The sequence below is a fragment of the Xenopus laevis genome, chromosome 9_10S, assembly GCF_017654675.1.
Source record: "Xenopus laevis strain J_2021 chromosome 9_10S, Xenopus_laevis_v10.1, whole genome shotgun sequence".
Classification (NCBI taxonomy): Eukaryota; Metazoa; Chordata; class Amphibia; order Anura; family Pipidae; genus Xenopus; species Xenopus laevis.
In genome coordinates, this window is record NC_054388.1 from 113,364,889 (window position 1) to 113,392,878 (window position 27,990).

Below are 27,990 nucleotides of genomic sequence, written 5' to 3' on the forward strand. Positions count from 1 at the left end.
AAAACTATAAGAAATAAATAAATAAAGTTTTAGAATTAGCCATTCTATAACATACTAAAAGTTAACTTAAAAATTAGTCGACCCTTTGAATTGCTTCCAGGTTAAAGAGGTCTTCTAACATTTTGAGGTTTGGACTAATCCTAGGCTGGTATTTTTAAATATTAATAAATTTTTATTTTTGTTTTAGATTCTGCTGTGAATTGAGCTGATACATGTTGTTTATTATAGCCTGCGAGATTGGATTGGGGGGGGGGGTCACATGCTATTTGTCTCTTTTAAGCAACTTTAATAGTTATTTTCAGTTTGTGATGCAATTACCCTAATATAGGCAAGAATCTGCTCAAAGGGCTTCGCCCAAAGAACCCCTGGAACGGCACATGGTACCCAAAAAACTCCAAATAATGCCCAAGAGACTAAATATATTGCCCAGCAGGTACACTGGGTGGAGCACGTGAATTGCAGAATATTTGAAAGCTTTAGCTTCAATATAGGTCCCTGATGAGCGGTCTGTTGTGAAAACTCAGTACCCAGAACAGTTGATCTTTCTCAGGTTGCCCCCAGGACCTGACATAGTCATAGAGTTGTCTCATCTTCTCCTGGGAGGTTCTTCTGCTTATTATTGTGTCATACTGTTCATGGGTCAGGATGTTATGATTCAGGAGATCATCCAGTACTGGATTAACATTGGTTGTTCTGTTGATCAGCGCCCTACGGTGTGTATTAACAAAGTGCTGCTCACCTGTGGGACACAAAGAAAACAAACCAGATTGCCTCTATAATAGCATTATAACTGAACAGCCCACTTTATTTATAATGTTCTCCTCCCCATCACTTACTTACTTTCACACAATCCCAAATAGAAGTAACCATATTTTTAAGGTTTTCTGAGAGACATATATCTCAAGTGAATATACTCCAGCGTGAAAGTGTCATCCTATGCAATGTGTTCAGAAATACAGCAAAAAAATTTACAAAATGCTCTGCTGCTGTTTCTAAAGAGGATAATTTTGCACCAGACAGGCTTCATTCCTCTGAGTGCTGTGAAAAGGACATTGGAGCATGTGCATGTTCATCATTGTTTAAACGCAGCTCAGAACCCTCCATTAATATATAAGGATTAATAACCTGTTGTCTGCTGATTTCTTTCTTTCTCTAAGGGGCAGATTTATCAAGGGCCAAATTTCGAAGTAATGGTAGTTTTTTTTTACTCACATTACTTTGAAATTCTAATAAACAAAGTTTTATTCTGCGGCTGTATAGTCCGTATTTGAATAGTTTGCAATTAAGGATTAGCGCATTCAATCAGATTCGAATCAAGCAATTTGCCCAAAAAAACTTTGATTTTTCAAAGTCCACCAAAACACTCCTATTAGGTTCTAGGATGTCCCCCATAGGCTAAAACAGCTATTCAGTATTTTAAGATGGCGAATGTCGAAGTTGAAGTTCGATAAATTTCAATATTCAAATAGTTTATTTTTTTTCAAATTTGATTCAAATTTTGGGCTATTTGATGTCAATGTACAAAAAATAGTTCGAAATTCAAATGTTTTTTATTCTAATTTTTACTTTGACCCTTGATAAATCTGCCCCTAATTGTTTATTGTATGCTCCTGAAAATGTTTTGTGCACCTGGTTTCCTACAGATCTAGAACTTTCCTACAGGTAAGCCTGAACCACAGTCTCCAGGACAGTCACACAGAAGCTTCTCGTTGATTATAGCTATATTGCTAAGTTGGGTTGAAAAAGAGCAAAGTCCTTCAATTCAACCCCTCCAAATAAAACCCAGTACATATAAATACACACATACCTCTAGTGACCCATATATACACTTTGTAAGAGATGTGTTGGAAATGATGATATTTTTTGTGTATTTTTCACTATTGGTAGACTGGTCAATAATTAACTCCAGGGAAAACTGTGTGTTGCTGCAGCAAGTAAGTCTGTGTTTATTTGTCAGCTCGGGAAAAGCTGGATAAATGGATTTTATGAATTTGAAAAAAATTTGAAAATTCAAATATCGAAATTTATCATGTCCTGTCTCTTTAAAAATTTGACTTCGAATTGCAGTTTCAGCCTATGGGGGACCTCTTAGAACCTATTTGGAGTCAATTGGTGGACTTTGAAATCTTTTCAAAGTTTTTTTGGGGAAAAACTTTGAATCGAATTTGATCGAATGCGCAATTACTTCGATTTGCACGATTCTAATTCGGCCAAATACGGACCTATTCAATTGAAAGTGGACCTATTCGACCAAAAAAAGAACTTCAACCTAATTTCAGTTGGTTTTTTTCAATTTGAATTTTTAAGTTTTTTCAATTCGATAAATATGCCCCTTAGTCTCTGCACTCTCTCCAGCTTATTTGTATCTTTCTTAAATGGGATATAAAGATAAAAAAATAAAATCCCATGTTTACTTTCTTTAATGAAAATGAAATCTATCTCCAATATGCATTAATTAAAAATGTGTACAGTTTTATAAGAAACCTGACTGTATGCAGTGAAATTCCCCCTTCATTTTACTTGCTCTGACAGATGCAGATAGGAAACTTCAGAGGATCCCTAACTGCTCTGCAGGGAAACAATCTTACTTTCAAACAGCTGGGGGAGCCCCCCTCCTTACTTCCCGGACCTCAAGCAGCTTTGTTTGTTTCCCTGTAACAACTTTGTAGAGATTTGTATCCACAGACCCAGTGCAGTCTGTATATTCTGATTATTAATCAGTCTTGCTGTATTGGCTTCTGGCAGATATTATTTGACTTGTGCTGTTTTGATCATTTATGATGATCCCTAAGCTTAACCTCCCAACTGAAGCCCAGACCACACTGAGCATGTGCATAGTCTTGGTCTTGCAAAGATGTTTAAAGGAGACATATAGGATAAATGATAAAACCCTAATTTCGTAGACAATAATAAGTAATATATGGTGTGGCTTTTACATGGTGCTAAAAATTATTATTATCTTTAAAAATAGCCCCTTTATTGGAGCTCCCTATAGATGTTCTCTGGTCCCTGTCTGTGTTTCACATGAGGGGTGGGCGTGTCCCTGCCAGAAGCACAGTAGGAGGGGACAGCCAATCACAGCCCTGCAGTTACACAAGCACAGACAGGCTTCAGTTCCCTATCAGGTCCTGCTAGCTGCTGATTGGTTCCTGTCCTACAGTGCAGTGAGCTGAGTGCACAGCCTGGGAATTCAGGGAGCAGCAAGTGGAAGAGAATGGAGGGATTATTAGGGTTTTTGCAGAAATATTCAATAAATCAGTCTGAAACACTACTTTTTTAAACACAATTCTTCTATATCTAAATGAGTATAACGCACTGATACATTCTTATTTTTTACACCAAAATGTCTCCATTAATACTTTTGGTTTCTTGTTGGTTTCTTGTTGAGCTCTCGGCACCTCCTGTTTTGTGTTTGCTTAACCATGGCTTCCTTACAGGGTTGGACCGGGGGACACATCAGGGCCCCTGCCCCCTCCCCAATCGCAGTGACCCCAATGTCCCCCTTCCCCCTCCACTGGCGTGCACCTGCTTTGCATCTTCTTTATGTGATTGGGCGGTGGGAGGTCAGGAGTGCCAGCTCTGTGGCTCTGCTTTATTAATACCTCCATTGCTGCTGTTATGAGTAGGTACTACTTACACAGATGGCTGTTAGCTTAAGGCTGTGCCCACATTCGACACAATAAAGGTGGGAATTCAGTGGTGGTAGACTTAACGGTAGCCAATAATTTATCAAATATCAATGAAATCCAGGTAACTTTAACCTACATGCGTCTGTTTTATTCACAATGGAGTTTTCCAGAGAGCAATAACTGGTAACAGTGTGTAACAGAAGTAACAAGAAGTTCCTCATTAGTCAGAACACCCAGTTCATGGGCATATAGATTGCATAGGGCTTACCCTTTAGAGTTAATTTTTAGCCCCAGCACACCAGCACCTCTTTTATTCCCAGAGATTACCTCACAAACACTTAGCAGAGAGCACCCCAACCTCGGGTGGTGACATCACCCCCCAATGTGCAGTGCTAATTACCCCCTGATTGCTCACAGGATGTTCAATTCCTCTTACATGCAGAGTCTTATAGAGGATTCTGGGAGATATATACCTTCCCTCTAGAGTTTTCCCAGACGTAGTGCCACTATATGTGTGTGTATATGTAAATATTGCCTGACAGATAATGTGATGCCACCCAGTCTGCCCAGGGAACACAACATTAGTAGCCATTTGTACAAGCAGATCTGCAGGAGTCTCAAGTCAGCAGGGCAGCACCACATACAATAAGTGCCAGCAGCTACAGGCTACATCTTACACAGCTTAGTACTGCCGGGCAGGGCCATTGGATTTAACCCAACTATGCAGAGAAATTGGACATGTCTGACACTTTAGAAACTAAATGGTAAAACATAATCATTAATAGTATGATTAATATGACAAGAAATACCAACCTTGTACCATTGGTTGTAACACAGTAAGTAAGGTTGAAAAAAGACACATGTCCATCGAGTTCAACCTTTTTTTTTTATTTTTTTATTTTTTTATTAACTACCTATCTGCCAGTTAATCCAGAGGAAGGCAAAAAACCCATCTGAAGCCTCTCCAATTTGCCTTAGAGGGGGAAAAATTCCTTCCTGACTCCAAAATGGCAATGGGACCAGTCCCTGGATCAACTTGTACTATGAGCTATCTCCCATATCCCTGTATTCCCTCACTTGCTAAACACCATCCAACCCCTTCTTATACCTATCTAATGTATCAGCCTGTACCCCTGATTCACTTCCCAGCTCTCCCTGTAACACCCCTTTCCCTCCTCTAATCTCATTGGCTCCCTCCTGTCTGCTGGGAGGAGCTACTGGTGAATAAAGCATCCGACCCTTCCTTGTACCTATCTAATGTATCAGCCTGTACCCCTGATTCACTTCCCAGCTCTCCCTGTAACACCCCTTTCCCTCCTCTAATCTCATTGGCTCCCTCCTGTCTGCTGGGAGGAGCTACTGGTGAATAAAGCATCCGACCCTTCCTTGTACCTATCTAATGTATCAGCCTGTACCCCTGATTCAGGGAGACAATTCCACATCTTCACAGCTCTCACTGTAACAAACCCCTTCCCAATATTTAGCTGGAACCTCTTTTCTTCTAATCGGAATGGGTGACCTTGTGTCACCTGGAAAGACCTACTGGTAAATAAAGCATTAGAGAGATTATTATATGATCCCCTTATATATTTATACATAGTTATCATATCTCCCCTTAAGCGCCTCTTCTCCAGAGTGAACATCCCCAATTTGGCCAGTCTTTCCTCATAGCTAAGATTTTCAATACCTTTTACCAGCTTAGTTGCCCTTCTCTGTCCCCTCTCTAATACAATAATGTTCTGTTTGAGTGATGGAGACAAAACTGTACGGCATATTCTAGATGGGGCCTTACCAGTGCTCTATACAGTGGGACCCCCTCCTCCCGTGACTCTCTGCCCCATTTAATACAAGTCAAGACCTTATTTGCCCTTGATGCTGCTGACTGGCATTGCTTGCTACAGACAAGTTTATTATCTACAAGGACTCCAAGCTCCGTCTCCATTATGGATTTGCCTAGTGCAGTCCCATTAAGGGTATAAGTGGATATTGTTACATCCCAGGTGCAGCACTTTACATTTATCAACATTGAATCTCATTTGCCACTTAGCTGCCCAGATTGCCAGTTAGTCAAGATCATGTTGCAAGGATGCCACATCCTTGCAAACATCTGCAACTGGACATCCTTGTCTGGAACATAAATCCACGAGTGGAATCTTTGGGCCCGAACCGCAGCTGTCACTCCCAGACGTGCAAGTATTTCCGCCTTCAACTTGCTGTAGTCACTGGCATCTGCTGGCTCCAAATCATGATAGGCCTTTTGTGGTTCTTCACTCAGGAAAGGGGCCAGTAAACTTGCCCATTCACCAATTGGCCACCCTTCTCGCTCAGCGGTGCGTTCAAAGGCTAGTAGATATGCCTCAACATCATCAGTAGCCGCCATCTTTTGCAGGTAATGGCTTGCATGTATGAGCTTTTTCCCATGCTGGGTGAATGCAGGGTTTAGACTGACTTTGTCTGACAAGGCCTGTATTTCCTGCTGCACCATTCTGGTAGCCGCATGCTGTTCCTGACGGGCCTCGGCCTGTACCTCTGCCAGCTGTCGCACTAGTGTTTCAGTGCTTTCTTGCTGGATTTTGGCAAGAGTAGCTGTAGATATCAGAGTTTAAGATTTAAGCCATAAGTGGTTATTATCAAAGAACAAAGATTATAGAATATGACACTAATACAGAATTGCTGTGTTGTAGAAGAAGCTGAAGGTTAAAGGCCATTCTGTTATTAGAATGTAGAATGTTTGCACAGAACAAGGAATCCATCTGTTGTCTCATGTCACAAGTATTGATAGTGCAAGGCCAAGAAAGACACATATAGTTTCAGAAACAACAGCATAGATACCATTCTGGACACTGAGCTGACGCAGTAGTTGCACCTTATTTGGCTTTTGTACTGAGACTGGGAGTCTGTCCCTACAATAGAAATAGTGAGACAGTTATACTTAAACAAGAATGATGATTGGATGCCTCTGGATCAGCCCCATGGAAGAAGAAATGGTTAAATAGTCATCTGTTGTAATTGTTCCCTCAATGTCATCACAAGCTTTCAGGACGTATGAGCTATTATTTAATACTCTGTATTATATTACTCTGTATTAATGTATATCTCAAATAAAGCTGTCTGGTTAATATTTTGAGTGAATCTGATTGGTTCAAGTCAGGCCCAGGGGGAACTTCGGGGCCAGGCTCAATTTGAGTAAGTATTTATTTAAATCCAAAAGGCTTCTTATCTATCTTATATCCCTGGAGGACTATAGGAGCATAAATCCGACAGTAGCAACACTTTCTCCTTTATGTAGAACCAGCTGCTGCAAAGCAGCAACACTCTGGGAAGCATGTCTGTTTGTCTCAGCAGCAGGTCTGTTTCTTGCTGCACTGCAGTAGACTGAATGAGAGCTTTTATCACATCCTCCATTTTGGAAACTGCTGTACTTTTACCCTCAGACTTTAGTGTGGTACCCAATGCATCCTCCACCACGTGTGACAACTAGACCTGTAGGGGTACCTGGCTCAGTGTCTTGGGGTTGCTTTCCACAGTCTTTTAGGGTAAAAACAGTCACAGTAGTCGCTCCTCTTAAACGCAAGTGCCTACAGTTTATTCTGTTACACAGTCTTTGGTAACAAGCACACAAAGAAATCAAAACAAGGAAAAATAAACCCTTGCACCAGAGCGCTGGCTAAACACAGTTGGCAGCCTAACTACAGTTGGGTGGCTTTCCCAACACCAACTTAAAACAAAAGAATCAAAATATAACACAAAACTTTGTTAATCAGTACCTTCCTTGTGCAGTGCAGCTTCTGCTCTCTCTCTCACTCTCAGGTGGGAGGGGTCCCTCCTCCCAAGGTCAGTCAGGTACTTTAGCAGCAGTAATTACCTTGCAGCTTTGGTCTGTATTAATTAATCCATGTTCCAGGGTGTTGTATTATATAACACCCTGGGAGAAACATATCGCCCATCTATAACTAACCCAGCTGCTTTGTTACAATATATATATATATATATATATATATATATATATATATATATATATAATATCTATCTAGCTCTTTATGTATTGTTACCCCTAAGTGTTTAAATGAGGTCACCACCTGGAGACGTGATATATAGTCAGGGGTGCCCGGGGGGAGAGGGTCTATCGGGAAGATGACCGATTTAGAATGGTTAATTTTAAGACCAGAGTAACAACCAAATTCAGACACAGATATAAGGAGACTTTCCAGAGCTTGGTGTGAATTTGTCAAGTACAGTAGCATATCATCCGCATATAGCGATATTTTTTCAGTAACATTCCCCAGTCTCAACCCCTGTATCCCTTTATTCGCCCGTACATGTATGGCCAACGGTTCAATAGCCAGAGGGAAGAGCATTGGGGTGCAACATGTAACTTAGTGTGCATCTGTCTGCCATGTAATAATTAAGCAGGAGATGATTGGGTTGTTGAATGGCACGTTGCTCTGTAGTTATGTAGGAACTCTGTTTCCAAGATTTCCCAGTAAGATTTGCTGTCTTTATACTTCTGTTGTATCGCTTGATTTCTCCATTTGCTTGTGGGTAATACACTGATGATTTCCTTTGCACAATATTCCTCTCTCTCTCAGAAAGAATTCAAACTCAGATGAGACAAACTGTGGTCTGTTGTCTGATATTAACTCCATTGGATTACCTTCTCTGCTGAAGACAGAAATGTTATTACTGTAGCTGATGTTATCTGAGAAACAAATGCAATTTCAGGCCATTTACTGTAATAGTCCATCAAGGTTATAGCAAATCTACAGTCTATAGGAGCATCTGTAAAAGGACCGACAATATCAATAGCAAGTTTTTCCCATGCTGAATCAGGGAATGTTACTGGCTGAAGTGGTGGTGTATGTGTGAGAGCTGTTTTGTCATGATTCTGACAAGTAACACAAGAACAAATCACAGTTACCACATTGGCATCCATTGCTGGCAACCAGTATAGTTCTCAAAGTCTTTGTTTTGTTCGTACAATTCCTTGATGACTCTCATGTGCAAGTTGTATGAGCTTTTCTTGCAAGGTCTCTGGTACCAGTAAGTGGAGAGCTCCATGGACAACATAGCCATAAGGACAGTTCATATCTAATCCTGTAGTAAAGTTGAAGAAAATCAGGACTGAGTTTGTTCTCAGCATTTGGCCATTTGCTTTGTAAGATGTCCCATTGTTTTACTTGAATTGGACATGTGAGGCAAGCTTGCTTAAAATCAGCAGCTGTAACTGTAGATGATAGTAAATCAGTCAGTGCTACAACTACTATGTCCTCATCCAGTGTATCAGAAGCTGCAGGTAAAGGTAGACGTGACAATCAACAGTAACATTTTTCAAACCTGGTTTGTATTGTACTTTTTAGTTGAAATTCAGTAGCCTTGCTGACCATCTAGATATACGAATTCCAGCTCTTCCTAGTCCCTTTGCTGTAAGCACTGTAGTTAAAGGGCTATGATCAGTGCATAGGGTGAATTCTCTACCCCATAGGTAGGTTATTGATTTTTCTGTTGCCCTAACACATGCTAGAGCTTCTTTTTCAACAGTTGAATACTTACGCTCTGTCTCTGTAAGTGTTCTGGATGCAAATGCAGCAGTTTTCTCTGTATGATCAGCATTGATCTGTGTGAGAACTGCACCAACCCCATAGTCTGAAGCATCTGTAGTAACCATAGTGGGTAGTGCAGGATCAAATAAAGCTAGCGCTGGACTGTTCACAATTATTTCAAAGCTATGTTGAGCAGTCTCTGACCAGATCTAAGAGGCTTCACAATCACAACTGAAGCATATTTGGGAATAAACTTAGAATACCATGAAGTTAGACCTAAGAAAGCTCATAATGTCTGGAAATCAGATGGAGGAGGTGCTTGTGTAACAGCGTTGACATGGTCAGGGTCAGGCAGTAATCCCTCTTGTGAAATTATATGACCCAGAAATGACAGCTGAGTTTGTCTGAAGTGGCATTTGGAAAGGTTCAGTTTCAGTCCTGCAGAATCAATGCATTTCAGAACAGTTTTTAGGTACTTGTCATGAAGATCCATAGTTGGAGCATAGACAATTATATCATCAAAGTAGCATTGTACACCAGGTATGTTATGGAGTATAGAAAACATCAGTCTTTGAAAACAACTCGGTGCTGAAGCCAGTCCATAAGGTACACGCTTGAACCGAAACAAACCATCATGGGTGATAAATGCAGTGAGGTCTCTGCTTTCCTCATGCAGTAATACTTGATGATAAGCACTCTGAAGATCCAGGGTAGAAAAGAGTTTTGCTCCTCGAGTTCTGAAAATAAAAAACTGCTTTATTAGTTTCACAGAGATCAACACACAATCGAATACCTCCAGATTTCTTCATTGTTACAACAATTGGTGAAACCCATTCAGAGGATTCTGATTGCCTCCATTTCTGGCATACTGGTTTTATATTTGGTCTCAACTTAACTTTGTGTACAAAGTTCTTTGCACAACCCAGTGAAGTGTTGCTTTGTGGTGAAATTTTAGACACAGGCTGTGTGGCAGGCACTGGTGCTGTAGTAATGAGACCATCAACTAATTGTAGGTTTAATGCAGCAAAGAGATCCCTTCCAAGTATAGCAGTTCCCTCATTCACAATGTAAAAGTCACATTTTGCAGTATTTGATTCAAATTGTACAGTCACTGGCAAGTAACCAAGCACAGGGATTGGATCCTTTAAGTAACTGACCAGTCTCAGGGCAGGTGCAACAAGCGGATCTTTTGCAAAGTATTTCAAGAAAATCTCCTTTGGTTGTATAGAAAGAGCTGAACCTGTATCACATCAGGTTAATGAAGTGTCCCTTGTCAGCAGAAGCAGTACTGACACTGACATATAAACTTGTCTGGAATAAATGTACCAGCTTTATCCACACTTACTACTGTGACATTTGTAGTAGTGATTTCATGAACATTTTTAGCAGAACTACGGCAGATCTTAGATACACAAACAGGAGGACGGAACTCCGGTAAAAAAACCTTTTTTTTATTGCTGGATACTGTAGAAATACATAGGCCTTACGCGTTTCGGGAACACCTTCCCTTAGTCATAGGCTTATGACTAAGGGAAGGTGTTCCCGAAACGCGTAAGGCCTATGTATTTCTACAGTACCCAGCAATAAAAACCTGTTTTTTTTACAGGAGTGCCGTCCTCCTGTTCGTGTATCTATTGTTGGCAGTGGGGACGCTGTGGACTGAGCACCCGGCACTACAGGGGAGCAGCTAAGTGGTGGTGAGTTTGAAGCGGTCCTAATTGGTTTTGTGGAGATTACGGCAGATCTTAGCAAAATGTCCTACCTTTGTGCATTTGCTGCATCGTTTAGCTTCTGCAGGACATGTAACATAATTTGCAGTGTGTTGTGTTGAACCACATCAAAAGTAGTATTTTTTATTTGTATTTGCTGCATGGTTTTGCAGTGTAGGTGAATCCCTTTCCTTATCCCTGGATTTTGCCTGTGACTGTGCATTATTAGGCCACAGTGCTGAATTCACAGTCTGTACATTCCCAGCAGTTCCCTGACTGAAAGTTTTAGCCTCTGCCACTGCTGTTTCAATTTGGCTAGTGACTGTAATAGCCTTTGTATGGGTTAAATCCTTCTCTAGGAGCAGTCTCTCTCTCTAATGCAAGGTGAGTTTTTTCCACTATTTGATTTCTTAGCATTTCATCTGTTAGATTACCAAAGTCACAGGTAACAACCAGCTCTCTCAAAGCTGCTACAAATTGTTCTGTTGATTCACCATTACGCTGTCCACGTTGGCGGAAATTATATCTTTCAGCAAGCCATTTACTCTTGGCACGAAAAAGTTCTTTATAGCAGTAAGTGCAGATTCATAGGTCTCATCAGGTAATGGTAATGTATAGAATATACGCTGTCCCTCTGCTCCCAGGCAGTGAATAAGTAAAGCTTTCTAGCAGCAGAAATCTCCCCTTGGTCAGCAGCAATAATGTAAATTTCAAACATACGGATCCAAGCAGTAAAAGGTATGGTAGGCTCACCAGGGTTTGGGAGAAAATGTGCAGGCTGCTGCAGAGATAGAAGAGACATCTCGTCTCCAATTTCCTATGTTTTGGTAGCCGAGGATGAGTTGGGTATAACAGTGCTTTATTAGCAGGTTCATGCAGGCATTACAGTTCAACAGTAACCAACTCTAATCATTTAAAGCTGTATAGAAAGTACTATGTATTCACAGTATAACTATTGTGTACGGTGACACCTACAGGCCATTTGTATAAATACGTAAATACCCCTTTTATTGGAGCTCCCTATAGAGTACATAGGAGTAGGAGGGGGACAGCCAATCACAGCCCTGCAGTCACACAAGCAAATACATGCATCAGTTCCCTATCAGGTCCTGCTAGCTGCTGATTGGTTCCTGTCCTACAGTGCAGTGAGCTGGGAATTCAGGGAGCAGGAAGTGGAAGAGAAGGGAGGGATTATTAGGCTTTTTGCAGAAATATTCAATAAATCAGACTGAAACTGTAACACTACATTTTTAAGCACAATTCTTCTATATCTAAATGAGTATAATGCACTGGTACACAAAATGTCTCTTTTAAGGGATACATGTACTGTTAATATGAATGAATTGTATTACAAGAGCACCACCTGTTGGTCAGTTTCCCACCAGTCTGTGCTTGTGTGACTGCAGGGCTGTGATTGGCTGTCCCCCTCCTACTGTGCTTCTGGCAGGGACCATTAGGACACGCTCACCCCTCTTTTGAAACACAAACAGGGACCAGAGAACATCTATAGGGAGCTCCAATAAAGGGGCTATTTTTAAAGATAATATTTATTTTTAGCACCATGTAAAAGCAACACCATATATTACTTATAATTGCCTACAAATTTAGTGTTTTTTTTCATTTATCTTATATGTCTCCTTTAATTATTATTATTATTATTATTAACATGTATTTATATAGCGCCAACATATTGCGTAGCACAGTAAAGTAAATGTGATTATACAACTACATCACATGAATTACATGAATAGAATATATGGAGTAACAAACATCACAATCAATACAGGTACAAAGAGGTGAGGAAGGCCCTATGCATAGGCATACAGTCTAAAGGGAAGGGAGTAATACTCAAGGTGTGGGAGTGGGCAAGATCGAAGTAAGTGGGTGAGAAATGTGGTGTTGTATGTGGTGTTGCGTTTGGTAGTTAAGCAGAGTGAGGGGAGGCTTCTCGAAAGAAGTGCGTTTTCAGAGATTTTTTGAAAGCAGAAAGGTTGGGAGAAAGTCGGACAGACCGTGGGAGAGCGTTCCAGAGGAGGGGTGCAGCCCTTGCAAAGTCTTGAATGTGAGAATGTGAGGAGGTAATGAGAGAAGAGTTGAGTAGCAGGTCAGTAGAGGAGCGTAGTAAGCGAGTGGGTGAGTATATAGAGATGAGTTCAGAGATGTAGGGTGGAGCAGAGTTGTGAAGTGCTTTGAAAGTCAGTGTCATTAATTTGAATTTGATTCTGAAAGGTAACGGAAGCCAGTGCAGGGATTGACAGAATGGCGAGGCAGAGGAGGAGCGGTTGCTGAGGTGTATGAGCCTTGCAGCAGGGTTCATTATGGACTGGAGAGGTGACAGTCTCTGGAGGGGGAGGCCAGTTAAAAGAGAGTTACAGTAGTCTAGACGCGATATGATGAGAGAGTGAATAAGAATTTTGGCAGCGTCTTTGGTGATAAATGATCGTATTTTGGATATGTTCCTTAGGTGGAAGTGACATGATTTAATAAGTGACTGGATATGAGGAGTGAATGACAGGGCAGAATCTAGGATAACCCCAAGGCACCGGGCCTGGGGAGAGGGGGTGATAGTGGAATTGTTAACTATGATGGATACTTCCGGGATGTTACTGGTGTTAGTTGGAGAAAAGAGAACCATTTCAGTTTTAGAGAGGTTTAATTTAAGGTAGCGTTGCGACATCCAGGTAGAGATAGAGGACAGGCAGGAGGAGACGCGAGTTAGGAGTTCTGGGTTGAGATCAGGAGATGAGAGATAGATCTGAGTGTCGTCAGCATAGAGGTGGTAGTGGAAACCATACGAATTTATTAATTTGCCAAGGGAGGAAGTATAGAGGGAGAATAGTAATGGTCCCAGGATAGAGCCTTGAGGAACCCCAACAGAAAGAGGTAGGGGAGAAGATGATACTCCATTGTAGGAGACACTGAAGGAACGATTGGTGATGTAAGAAGAGAACCAGGACAGGGCTGTGTCACGAAGGCCGAGTGAATGGAGGGACTGGAGGAGGAGAGGGTGATCTACAGTGTCAAATGCGGCTGAGAGGTCAAGCAGTATTAGTAGTGAGAAATGATTGTTGGCTTTAGCGGTTAAAAGGTCATTAGTTAGTCGAGACAGGGCAGTTTCCGTGGAGTGTTGTGGCTTAAAACCAGATTGTAGGGGGTCCAGCAGGTTATTGTCAGAGAGGAATGAGGTTAGTCGGTTGTAGACTAGGCGCTCAAGTAGTTTAGAGATGAAAGGTAGCAGAGAGATAGGTCGGAGGTTGTAAAGATTGGAGGGATCAAGAGAGGGTTTTTTCAGAATGGGGGTGACAAGAGCATGTTTTAGTTGAGAAGGAAACAGTCCAGTTGAGAGGGAAAGATTAAATAGGTGAGTTAAGGCTTTGATTAGACAAGGATTGGTATTGCGGAGAAGTTTTGAGGGAATTGGATCAAGCGGCAGGTGGTAAGGTGAGAAGAGGCCAGAAGCTTTGAGACTTCCTCATCAGTGACAGGGGTGAAGGAACACAGGAGAGACTGGGGAGTGTGGAGGGAGGGTGGTGGAAGTCTAGGGGGGTTGAGTAGTGTAATGTCCCTTCTGATAGTGTCAATTTTGTTTTTGAAGTGCTCAGCAATATCTTGAGCAGAGACAGATGTGCATGGAGGGGGTGGAGAAGGGGAAAGGAGAGTGTTAAAGGTGGAGAAAAGTTGTGCTGGTTTTTTAGAAAGGGAGTTAGAGTAAGTAGAGTGAAGTAAAGTATGTTTGTTTGGCTTGGAAGAGGCTGGTGTTAAAGGAGCGCAGGGCAGATTTGTAGCTCCAAAAGTCTGATTCTGAACGGGATTTGCACCAGCGACGCTCAAGTGCACGTGAGTGTCTTTGGAGCTTTTGTATGAGCAGTATTCCAAGGTTGAAGTGGTTTGGGTCCAGAATGTTTTGTTTTTATAGGAGCAGCTCATTTAGGGCAGTGGTGAGAGGACTATAGTAGACAGAGGTAGGACATGAGATGGCTGAGATATTAGAGTGAAGAGAGTCAAAGGAAGAAGAGAGATGTGACACGTCTACAGCTTGCAAGTCACGGTAAGTACGTGTTTGGGGAATAGCAGGGGGTGAGGAGGGGGTTAGTGAGAGATGAAATGTGATCAGAGAGGGGAAATGGGGAGTTAGTAAAATTGCTGGTTGAACAGAGTCTGGTAAATATGAGATCCAGAGCATTACCATTGGAGTGAGAGGGGGAGTCTGAGCACAAAGATAAGCCTAGGGAGGAGGTTAGTGAAAGAAGTTTAGAGACAGAAGAGTTGTTAATGTTGTTAACGGGTATATTAAAGTCACCTAATATGATGGATGGGATGTTAGATGAAAGAAAGTAAGGAAGCCAGGCAGCAAAGTTGTCCAGAAATTGTGCAGTTGGTCCTGGTGGTGGATATATGACAGCAATGCAGAGTGAAACAGGAGAAAAGAGCCTAATGCAGTGAGTCTCAAATGAGGAGAATGATAAAGAGGGAACAGGTGGAAGAACTTTAAAAGTACAGCGGGAGAGAGAAGCAAACCTACCCCACCTCCAGGTCTGTTACCAGGTCTGGGAGTATGAGTAAGGTGTAGGCCCCATAGGACAGGGCAGCAGGTGAGGCAGTGTCAGTAGGAGAGAGACAGGTGTCAGTAAGTGCGAGTAGGTTAAAGGAATTTGCAATGAAATGGTTGTGTACAGCAGTGAGCTTGTTGCAGACAGATCTGGCATTCCAGAGAGCACAGGAAAGATTAACTGGGTTTTTGGGTATAGGAGTAAGAGTTCTGTACTGTTGGAATTTGCTCCGGAGAGAAGGAGCTCGTGGCCGTGATATAACTGGGATGGGGTAAGGGCCAGGGTTTGGGGAAATGTCCCCAGCTGCCAGTAATAGAAAGGAAAGAAAGACTAATTGAGAGCGGGATTTATAAGTTCTTAGTTTGTATGAAAAAGAGGAGTTTTGTGGAATAGCTAAACAGAGCACTTTATAAACTTCATGTGTGGAGAGGGAAGGAGAGGAGATGAGAGAGGCTGAGATTTGTATAGAACTGGGATTTGATGGAGGAGGTAGTGAAAAATGTTTTATGAAACATGAGAGTGAGAGGAGGAGAAATGCAGGATAAAGTATGTTTGGAGAGTAACAAACTGGCAGGTACAAGCAAATCTGTGTTCTTCTTATCCCAGATGGTTCACTGTTGATTGCAGGGGAATCCGGTTCCTTTTGCCTTGTCAATGCCTTGTCAATGCCTTGTCCAACTGCCTTGTTTAACTGTCATTTCTAAGCACTTGTGAAATGTTAGCACTTGTGAAATGTTAGCACTCGTGCCATCCCCAATACAGGGTCTGAATTTATATGTAGCTGATTGGGAAAACCAGAGCCTAATAAATCAAATAATCAATTAAATAGCTAACAAAGGAAAGAGTTTTACAGACACCAGAACCAGGTTTGGGGCAATAAAAATATGTCTTGTTCACGGAGGAGTGGGACACAGATGTGTGCTTGAGATATTTATCAAAGAACTAAAGTAGAATACTCCTGACAGATAAAAGTTATTGGGGTTAACAGATACAAGTAGGGATATAGCAGAGTTACCAGAATAAGCAGTTGCAGTATATGGATTTAGCATTTATTATCCCTTATAATACATGAGTGATACTGAGAGTTCCCTGTATAACTCAGCCTGCAGCCTTGTGCCTTTATATGGTCACAGAACAACCCCTCAGTGACTTCTAATATCCTTATCATTTACAGTAGTAGGGGGTACATTATCCCTTATAATACATGAGTGATACTCAGAGTTCCCTGTATAACTCAGCCTGCAGCCTTGTGCCTTTATATGGTCACAGAACAACCCCTCCGTGACTTCTAATATCCTTATCATTTACAGTAGGGGGTACATTATCCCTTATAATACATGAGTGATACTCAGAGTTCCCTGTATAACTCAGCCTGCAGTCTTGTGCCTTTATATGGTCACAGAACAACCCCTCAGTGACTTCTAATATCCTTATCATTTACAGTAGGGGGTACATTATCCCTTATAATACATGAGTGATACTCAGAGTTCCCTGTATAACTCAGCCTGCAGCCTTGTGTCTTTATATGGTCACAGAACAACCCCTCAGTGACTTCTAATATCCTTATCATTTACAGTAGGGGGTACATTATCCCTTATAATACATGAGTGATACTCAGAGTTCCCTGTATAACTCAGCCTGCAGCCTTGTGCCTTTATATGGTCACATAACAACCCCTCAGTGACTTCTAATATCCTTATCATTTACAGTAGGGGGTACATTATCCCTTATAATACACGAGTGATACTCAGAGTTCCCTGTATAACTCAGCCTGCAGCCTTGTGTCTTTATATGGTCACAGAACAACCCCTCAGTGACTTCTAATATCCTTATCATTTACAGTAGGGGGTACATTATTCCTTATAATACATGAGTGATACTCAGAGTTCCCTGTATAACTCAGCCTGCAGCCTTGTGCCTTTATATGGTCACAGAACAACCCCTCAGTGACTTCTAATATCCTTATCATTTACAGTAGGGGGTACATTATCCCTTATAATACATGAGTGATACTCAGAGTTCCCTGTATAACTCAGCCTGCAGCCTTGTGTCTTTATATGGTCACATAACCCCTCAGTGACTTCTAATATCCTTATCATTTACAGTAGGGGGTACATTATTCCTTATAATACATGAGTGATACTCAGAGTTCCCTGTATAACTCAGCCTGCAGCCTTGTGTCTTTATATGGTCACAGAACAACCCCTCAGTGACTTCTAATATCCTTATCATTTACAGTAGGGGGTACATTATCCCTTATAATACATGAGTGATACTCAGAGTTCCCTGTATAACTCAGCCTGCAGCCTTGTGTCTTTATATGGTCACATAACCCCTCAGTGACTTCTAATATCCTTATCATTTACAGTAGGGGGTACATTATCCCTTATAATACATGAGTGATACTCAGAGTTCCCTGTATAACTCAGCCTGCAGCCTTGTGCCTTTATATGGTCACAGAACAACTCCTCAGTGACTTCTAATATCCTTATCATTTACAGTAGGGGGTACATTGTCCCTTATAGTACAGTAGCATCAAAATATAAAAGTTTTTTAATGAAATGACAATATAATGTACTGTTGCCCTGCATTGGTGATATTGGTGTGTTTGCTTGAGAAAGACTACTATAGTTCATATAAACAAACTGCTGTGTAGCAGAGTATTGCAGCAAGCTGTAAAAAGAATCCAAAGATATTTTTTAAATATATAAATAGTAAAACTGAATCAGGAAGGGGTGGGACCCTTAATATCAGAGGGGGTTGATGAGACGAGAACAGAAAAAAGCTGAGATTCTGAACTATTTTTTGTCTGTGTACACAAATAAGGAACCAGTAAGTGAAGGTTTCCTTCTTAATAGTCCCAATTCTAGTAATACAAGTAAAGTTGCATGGTTCACGTGTAACGGGGCAAATATCTCCTGTGCTGTACCTGTTGTTAACCCTTGATGTGCCACTGAACCTTCAGTGAAACACAATGCAGAGCGTTGCAATGCAAACACATTCTCTTTATTTGTCACAGCTTTCAAAGGAACAGCAGCACATTCACAAGGTTCAATCTCCAAGAAAACATTGCCCGTAACAGCACACTCATAAGCAAAGAACACAAATAGCGAGCACTCACCGACACCTGAACCACGAGGTGCTAATTCCACCAGTGCTGTCACGTATAAACACCTCCGGTCTTCAGCGTTTGGGAATACAAGTGTACAATAGTTCATATGGAGCACTTAGTGTGTTAGTTAAAAATCTTCATTTATTAAATATAGTTAAAAACATGAATATAACTCATATGAATATGATAAATATCCCACGCGTGACGCGTGACGCGTTTCGTGGCTTCTCGCCACTTCCTCAAATTTTGGGACTACAAGGCCCTTGAATGATTTGGGCTGAATAAATCTACTGTGCACAGCTACAACTCACACACAGGCCCAAACAGCCCCCACCAGCCCAATAGATAGTGACTGTGTATGGCATCTCACTGCAGCCCCTCTGACATTTGCCATAATCCACAGATCCCAGTCAGGACCTGTCTTCCTTCTTCTGGTCTGCTCTCCCGCCCCATTCTTCTCACACCCATTTCTTTCCATCCTCTCCCTTTGTGTACATTGCCCTTCCCTTTCTTATCTCAGCTAGAACAGCACATAGTGCACAATAACCAGCTTTCCTCTGCTGCAGAACATTTCCCTGGGCATTCATTTTAATAGAAGTGTGCTGGCCTTGTATACTAAAGGATAACAGTTCTATGTTTACCTGATAACAAAATCTATAACAAATAACCTGTGGGCTGGAAGTCTTCCAATGAAAACTGATACACGTGCACAGTTGGAGGAATGCTCTGGTAGCCTAAAGTGCCTCTGGGTGGAGCAAAAACTGCTCAGTGACAGGTGATCCATTAGACAACACCACAGACACATTGCTGATTTAACCTTGAGAGGACAGCATGGCAGAGGCACAACTCCCAATGCCCCTAGAACAGGAAGAGGCCGTGGGCGCGCTACTAGAGATCCTACAGAAGGTCAGTAAGAAGAAGTTCAGTTTGATAAAGAAGAAACTAAGAGACTGGAAGGTCCCGGCTGGGTACGAGCAGATACCAGAGAGGAGCCTACAGTGCGCACGTAGGCCAGAACTTGCCATTCTCATTATCCACCACTATGGGGTGCAGTACGGGGTTGAACTGCTGCAGCAGGTGCTGGAGGATGTTGGGGACCACGAAGGAAGCAGGGAGCTGAGGGAATACCTGGAGCAGGAGGGAACTTCATTTAGTATCTGGTGGAGATGGGAGTCACGTTTCCCTCACTTGTCTCCCAATGACTTGGCCGAGGCAGGATTCTACTATGTGGGGCCTTGGGACCGGGTGCGGTGCTTCTCCTGTGGTAAGCGTTTGCACAATTGGCAGCCTGGCGATGTGCCCCTTACCCGACATCTAAACTCCTTCCCTGGCTGCCTCTATGCTTGGGGTAAGATGGGAATAGATGTGGGAAAAGTGGGGCCATGGCAGAAATTATTCCTAAAGGATCAGCCCGTGTGCCCGGAGATGACAGAGGAATGGAACAGACTGGCCACCTACAGATCAGGGCCCTGGTACCCAGGAGAGCAGCTAGCACAGAGCAAGATAATGATAAATCCTCAACCAGGTAAGGTACCATACCAGCTAACTGTGTTTGAAGGTGTTTTGTTCATATTTACAGGTTGTGGGTCCTTGTCTCCCACACACACATTAGTAGCAGTTGCTATGAATAGTTCTCTCAACAGACCTGAGTAAAACTGGCCACCCTATATGTGGATTACTTAGGATCCATCTGGATATTTCACCAATAGCGTTGGGTTCCCTGCAGAGCTATTGCCCAAGGATTGTAACTACTACTACAAAGTTAAAATGCACTGAAACCTCCATAAAGATGAGGCAAAATATGCCATCAAATCCAAACCCTCAACACAATTCTTGATTTTTATTTAAATTTTTATTTTTCCATCACAGGATGTTTTAACCACAGTTGAAAATACTACACCATATTATGTTCTTGCTTCTTTGTTCTCAACGTTTGCTTTAGGCGCTGTTCTACATGAAAATATATATATTTTTTTGGAATATATTTTTTTCTTTTTTTTTGGACATTAACATTATGTGTCTACATTCTTATATCATAATAATAACAGTAATAACAATACCAACTCTCGGCTCAAGACCAAAAACAATAATAATATCAATAATAATAGGATCTATATAGGGTTCTGTGGGTAGGAAGCTAAAAACCTGTTAGTTGGGTGACTCCTGGGGGTGCATGGCTTGGTTGTCATTGGTCTTGTAGTTGGTCTCTGAGGTATTGGGACAATTCCATGACCAGCGGTTGTTCCGTCAGTAGTGCTGTGTCATACCATGTTGTGCATCGAAATGTGTGTACTGTGAGATGTCTGAGTTGTTGTGGTAAACATTCTATATATGTTGTCCATATTTTAAAACATTTTGTGGTGTTTTGTTCCTTTCCATATGTCATTTTTGTACTATTGTTATGATGGGAGTATCTTTGTTTAGCCAATATTGTAGTATTTTTTTCCAGGCAGCTGCTGACAGTCTTCCAATCAGATTCTTGTCTGTTTTTGTTAACTTTGTAAAAGTTGTGTCATTGCTAAACATTGCCCATTCTACTTGTACCTGAACAGTTTTTTCAGTCATCTGAGCACCATATTCTGCAACGTCCTTCCAGAAATTTTGTAAGGAGGGGCATGGCCATAGGTTGTGTATTAAATCTGCTTTCGGGGATTGGCATCTGAGGCAACTGTCAGAGGGCAGATTTCCCATTTTGTATCTCCTAATTGGAGTTAAGTAAGAATTGTGTAGTGTTTGTAGAGCCATTTCTTGATATCTACTGACTGGAAGTAGCTTCACAGCTGTGTTGTTTTAATATTTCAGGGGTTCGGGGATGCAAAGCCAGGCCTTTGTTTGTTGTCTATGTCAATTAATGTTTTTGGGGAGTTGTTTGTTTTGTATGTTTGTTTTTCCAGATTCGGTTAATTGGGTGGGTTTTGTTGTTGGGCATTTTTTTGATTGCACTTGTTGCAAAATGGAGAACTTGGAGAGTTGGAAATACATGTTGTGTCGTGAATGGGAATTTGGAAATCTTGCTTTTTAATACTGCAATTGTTTGTTAAAGGATAATTACTCTATAATGATTCATTATTTATTCTTTTTTCATTCCATGGAGACATATTGTGTAAAAAATAAGAATGTACCAGTGCATTATACTCATTTAAATATAGAAGGAATGTACTTAAAAAAATTGTGTTTCGGGCTGATTTATTGAATATTTCTGCAAAAACCCTAATAATCCCTCCCTTCTCTTCCACTTCCTCTCAGCTCACTGCACTGTAGGACAATCAGCAGCTAGCAGGACCTGATAGGGAACTGAAGTCTGTATTTTACTAGTGCAGGGCAACACTGCATTACATTTTTATTACTTTAAAACAATTTCATTTTTGATGTTACTGATCCTTTAATATGAATGAATTTTGTTACAGCAGCTCCACCTGCTGGTCAGTTTCCCACCAGTCTGACCACCAAGTAGTCAAGGAAGTTGTCAGAAGAAAGAAAGAGGCTTCTCCAATGTTCTTCTGCTGCTGATTTGAGAAAGGTTTGCTTAGAATAGCACTTATTTTAAAAGTTTACTTACCCTTTAAGAGATGATCATGACAGCTAAAGGTATATAAACTGAAGCATTGCATATGAAGGCATTTCATTTTACCCTCTACAAAGAAGGAAAGCTCATTGTGCTTATTTTTTGTTCTTTTAACACACATTTCCATTGAAAATTATCCCTATAGGGTTTTTAAAAATCTGTCACATCATGTAGGCAATGATGATTAATATATGGCTCCTGATTTCAGTCTGGCACTAAAAAAATTGTGGTCAACAACTATATTAAATCACAAAGCATTCCATTTTATAGATAGGGACTGCATGGGTAGGGATGCTCTAAATCCATAATGTTTGCTTTTAGCTGAATACCTAACCTTCTTGGGATCTAGTCATCAGGACTGGTCTGGAAACAAGAGGAGTAAAAATACAATAGGTTGGAGCTGGAGCGGGTCAAGGGAGGGTGCATCACTAGTGCAAAGAGCCCTATTGCACTTGCTGCACTAGCAGAGCTGAATTTCCATTTTAAAATTGATATAAGGTTCTTAGGCAGCTTTTTGCCACCACTGGCCACTCATTTCTGATTGAGGTGAGGTTCTCACTGCCCTGGACAGCTGACTTGTTTTCGGTAGCAAATCATAGGCTACCAAAAAAGCCCTTGGTTGGCTCCCTTTTGTTTCTGCAAGTGTTTGCAGAAACTCATTACATGTGCTTTTGGACTGTCAAAGGAGTTGAAAAGACCCTTAAAACTCATGGATAATGAAACAATCCCTTAAAGGAGACATGTAGGATAAATGAAAAAACCCTAATTTTGTAGGCAATTGTAAGCAATATATGGTGTTGCTATTACATGATGCTAAACAATATTATCTTTAAAAATAGCCCCTTTATTGGAGCTCCCTATAGATATTCTCTGGTCCCTGTCTGTGTTTCAAATGAGGGGTGGGCGTGTCCTAACGGTCCCTGCCAGAAGTACAGTAGGAGGGGGACAGCCAATCACAGCCCTGCAGTCACACAAGCACTGACAGGCTTCAGTTTCCTATCAGGTCTTGCTAGCTGCTGATTGGTTCCTGTCCTACAGTGTAGTGAGCTAAGAGCCACCAGCTGTGCTGCTACATGGCAGTTTGTTTATATAAACTATAGTAGTACTTACTGTATCTGTTATCTACTGTGTCTACTTATCTGTTATCTATCGGCTGTGCTGCTACATGGTAGTTTGTTTATATAAACTATAGTAGTACTTGATATCTACTGTGTATCCTGTGCTTGAATGGCTGCCCCCATGGCTACACAGCAGCTTGTTTATATAAACTATAGTAGTACTTATCTGTTATCTACTGTGTATCCTGTGCTTGAATGGCTGCCCCCATGGCTACACAGCAGCTTGTTTATATAAACTATAGTAGTACTTATCTGTTCTCTACTGTGTATCCTGTGCTTGAATGGCTGCCCCCATGGCTACACAGCAGCTTGTTTATATAAACTATAGTAGTACTTATCTGTTATCTACTGTGTATCCTGTGCTTGAATGGCTACCCCCATGGCTACACAGCAGCTTGTTTATATAAACTATAGTAGTACTTATCTGTTATCTACTGTGTATCCTGTGCTTGAATGGCTACCCCCATGGCTACACAGCAGCTTGTTTAGATAAATCACAGGCGTCTCGTCGGATGCAACTGAAATAAGGTAAGTAATTCAGTTATCGCATCATGTTGCTGCATTGATGCGACACGACTGTCGGATGCAGATGCTGCATGCTGCGTCTGCATCTGACAGTCATGTTGCGTCGCATCAACAATGCGACACGATCCAACACTGCCATTACTTACCTTGTTTCCATCGTGTCGGACGTGACGCCTGCTATTTTGCGTAGCGCATCGGATCGTGGCGGAATCGGTTGTGTAGTCCTGCCCTTAGACAGCTTTACTAGCTGCAGCAATACAGTTTTCCCTGGAGTTTAGATTTCACCAGCTTAATGCTGGTGAAATACACACAATATTGTGCCCTTTAGACACCCATATCTTACAATTGTAGGGGACTGGTAAATTAGTTCCCCAGTATTAATTAGCAGGCAGTCCCCTAGTGTTATAGACACCTAACTGGGTCCTAAAATACAGTTAGGAGGGGTAACTGTTTCCTATTCCTGCTTTAAGCTATGCCCCTTTCTGTTTCTCACAGTGACCAGTAGATGGCACTGTGCTAGAGTATAAAAGGCTCTGAAGCCATGCTTTCAGTGTCCATCTTGTGCTGGCTCTAGCCGGAACCTAGACAGGTCAGGTCTAGTAGGGATAGGCTACTCACCTTTATAGGTCACTCTAGGAGTGACAGACAGTCAGGATATTTAGCTGAGCAGCTTGAGGCTCCTCCGAGGATTGTGAGTGGGATTAAGATCCCGGGTACTCATTGCCCAGAAGTAGGGACTAAGTGTACAGACCTAGGGTAGAGTTTCCCCTCAGGTTCCACTTAGGGAAAAGGCTGAAAGCTGGGTGTACCTCCTCAAGGCTGCCTACATTGTTCTCGTTCATGAGGGAACTTATATTGACCAAAGGTGTTGTGAGTATTGCCTATCCAATGTTGATGTATGATCCTGCAATGTTCTCTTTGATGTACACTCCACTGAGGATTGTATGTTCAATAAATATGTTCAATGGTTAAGTTATAAGAACCACTGGCGCCCAATTATTTGTACCTTGAATACCGTTACAGTTGCACTACACCCTGCTTCCACATCAATGCGAAGGCTCACTCTCTAAGATTTTAAGGTCTTATCCGGAGCACATTTATTGGGAGTGGAGCTTATAGTAGAGGAAGGTGCACTCAATTTACTATAGCGCTACACAATATATATATATATATATATATATATATTTCCTGCTGTGTGGAACTAAAAACATTTATGATTATCTTCAAGGTGGGCAGCTACCAGGAAATTATGTGAAAACAGTAGAAATGATCATGTTTAACAGCCCAGAATTTTTAACAGAACTTTAACGGAGACATATTGTATAAAAAATAAGAATGTACCAGTGCATTATACTCATTTAGATATAGAAGAATTGTGCTTAAAAAAGTAGTGTTTCAGGCTGATTTATTGAATATTTCTGCAAAAACCCTAATAATCCCTCCCTTCTCTTCCATTTGCTGCTCCCTGAATTCCCAGGCTGTGCTCTCAGCTCACTGCACTGTAGGACAGGAACCAATCAGTAGCTAGCTGGACCTGACAGGGAACTGAAGCTTGTCTGTACTTGTGTGACTGCAGGGCTGTGATTGGCTGTCCCCCTCCTACTGTGCTTCTGGCAGGGACACACCCACCCCTCATTTGAAACACAGACCGGGACCAGAAAACATCTATAGGGAGCTCCAATAAAGGGGCAATTTTAAAGATAATAATAATTTTTAGCACCATGTAAAAGCAACACCATATATTACTTATAATTGCCTAATTGCCTAAAAAAATGTTTGCTTTCATTTATCCTACATGTCTCCTTTAATTAAAATAAGAGGCTTTTTGGCAGAGAGCCCAGAAAACTCAGCAGCTGCACTTTTATAACAATTTAAGATAAGCAAATATGCAATTGTAACTAAGAAGATAAGCAGGTCTCTTGGGAGGATTGAGATTAGCAGTTTAAAGGGCAATTTCACCTTCTTTAGCAAAACTGTTACAACACATACATGACCCCAAAACTCTCAGAAATGTGTTCAAACTCTCATAGCCTGCCAAGTTTTGTAAAATAGACATGGTAATTAGGGGGTCTGGCCAATGGGCATAGTCAAAGAATAGTTTTTGTCCCTCTTTACATTTTTCAAATGTTGGGAGGTATGTAAAATTGTCATTTTCATATAATTTGGACCTCAAACATTTTCACTGAGGTTATGACCCTTAACCCTTTACTTATTTTCCCATTCAGGTTGTGCTTGTATTTTATTTATTCCCAGCATTGAGAACATGTGATGACTTCACTCTATGGGGCAGATTTATCAAAGGTCGAGGTGAATTTCCAAATGAAAAAAATTTTAATTTCTAGCTATTTTTTGTGTACTTCGACTAGGGAATATTCCGAATTTGGTTCGAATTTAAAAAAAATGTGAAAATTCGAATATCGAAATTTATCATGTACTGTCTCTTTAAAAATTCGACTTTGACCATTCGCCATCTAAAACCTGGCGAATTGCTGTTTTAGCCTATGGGGGACCTCCTAGAACCTCCTGAAGTTTTTTCAATTCAAAATTCGACCCTTGGTAAATATGCCCCTATATGTATTATAACAAAGCAGCTAAAAGAAGCCCTCTGTGCACATCCAGTCTTGGTGGCGCCTGATTTCATAATGCGATTTATTGTGCAAACAGATGCCTCGGATGTGGGCTTAGTGTCGGTTCTGTCACAAGAAGTGAATGGGGAGGAGCACCCAGTAAACTACTTGAGTAGAAAACTTAGTTCCCAGTAGAGGAACTATTCAATTGTGGAGAAAGAATGTTTAGCCATAAAATGGGCCCTGGAATCATTGAGATATTCTCTCTTGGGCAGACAGTTCACTTACATGGATACGTACTTGAGCCAGAACAAAGACAAAAATGCAAGGGTTACCAGGTGGTTTCTGAGCTTGCAGCCTTACAGTTTCACTGTGGAACACCGGGCTGGAATAAAACAAGGCAATGCTGATGGGCTGTCAAGGTTATACTCTTTAATGTAAATAGTATAAAGAAGTATCTCGAAATCTGCACTCGGAATTTAGTCTATAAATAGTTTTATTGCATTTAAGTTACTCTCACAACCGCTTAATCCAATAATATAATTACACATGTGTTAGTACAAAATTTCATTTGTTAGTGTTCCAAATGAATTCATACAGTGTTGGACTGGGACACCAGGGGCCCACCAGAAAACCTTAGACCAGGGGCCCACCAAGAAAATTTAGGCCAGGGGCCCACTCTCAGGACTATTGTTCTTCCTCTCCTCACTCAACCTCTATTCTCCTAGTCTCTTTAGTTATACATACTATAATCTATTATTCCATCTATTTAGCCTTTGTTCTCATAGAAATAGGGAATGGCCATGAAATAGGCCAAATATTTAGCAGCATGAGGGACCACTGACACCTGGGCCCACCGGGAGTTTTCCTGGTATCCCTGTGGGCCAGTCCTACACTGAATTCATAAAAGTTCCAATATGAATCTGTTAAAAATAGAGAGTCACTTAAAGAGAGTGGCTGGAAGGAAAAAAGGATAGCAAGTCTGCCTGTGTCCAATTTTTGCCACAACCACTTTGCAACAATTGTTTCCATCCTGCATCCGGATGATGTGTTAAAGTGGCAACAGTAATATCAGGCAATTTGATTATTTAACAGCAGCAGAAGGAGGAGGAAAAATGAAATTAACGTTTCCTCAGTGACTCTCTATTTTTAACAGATTCATATTGGAACTTTTTATGAATTCATTTGGGACACTAACAAATTCATCAATTAATGAACTAACCAACTAATGAATTTATACACCTTAAACAATCAGTCTACAGTATTATCAAGTGATTGCGCACTATGATGAACTAGGAATAACCAGGGATGGGCGAATTTGACCCGTTTCATTTCGCCAAAAATTTGCCGCCGGCGAAATGTCGCAGACGCCCATTAAAGTCTATGGGCGTGAAAAAAAATTTGTCGCGCGGCGAAATTATTTTGTCACGCGTCTTTTTTTTTTTTTTTGACATACAAGTCTATGGGCGTCATTTTTTCGGCGAAACGAGGCGAAAAAATTCGCCCATCCCTAGGAATATCAAAAATTTAGTCTTACCTGAAATTTTCCTTTTCTTTAGTCCGAAAGGCAGCACATCACAATTGGGTAATAGATTCCATTTCTCCTGATAGGACAGAATAATAAACAAGCTTAATTAACCCCTATAAGAGTCACCTCCTCCCCCCAGGCATCAGT

At 41.2% G+C, this 27,990-nt stretch overlaps 1 protein-coding gene and 1 long non-coding RNA gene across 3 annotated transcripts in view; one reads left to right on the forward strand and one right to left on the reverse strand.

The window, feature by feature from the left end:
- LOC121398821 lies at positions 1-27,898 on the reverse strand. The gene is made up of 3 exons (XR_005964529.1): positions 27,853-27,898; positions 26,604-26,700; positions 1-739 (listed from the first exon to the last, which is right to left on the reverse strand). It is a non-coding gene; the product is annotated as an uncharacterized LOC121398821 (long non-coding RNA).
- The window catches only part of LOC121398819, a 104,470-nt gene continuing 95,644 nt past the window's right edge, over positions 19,165-27,990 (forward strand). For both annotated transcript variants that reach the window (XM_041578155.1, XM_041578156.1), the window contains exon 1: positions 19,165-20,065. In XM_041578155.1, the coding sequence (XP_041434089.1) occupies positions 19,372-20,065 (694 nt within the window). In that variant the 5' untranslated portion in view covers positions 19,165-19,371. The remainder of the gene's footprint in view (positions 20,066-27,990) is intronic.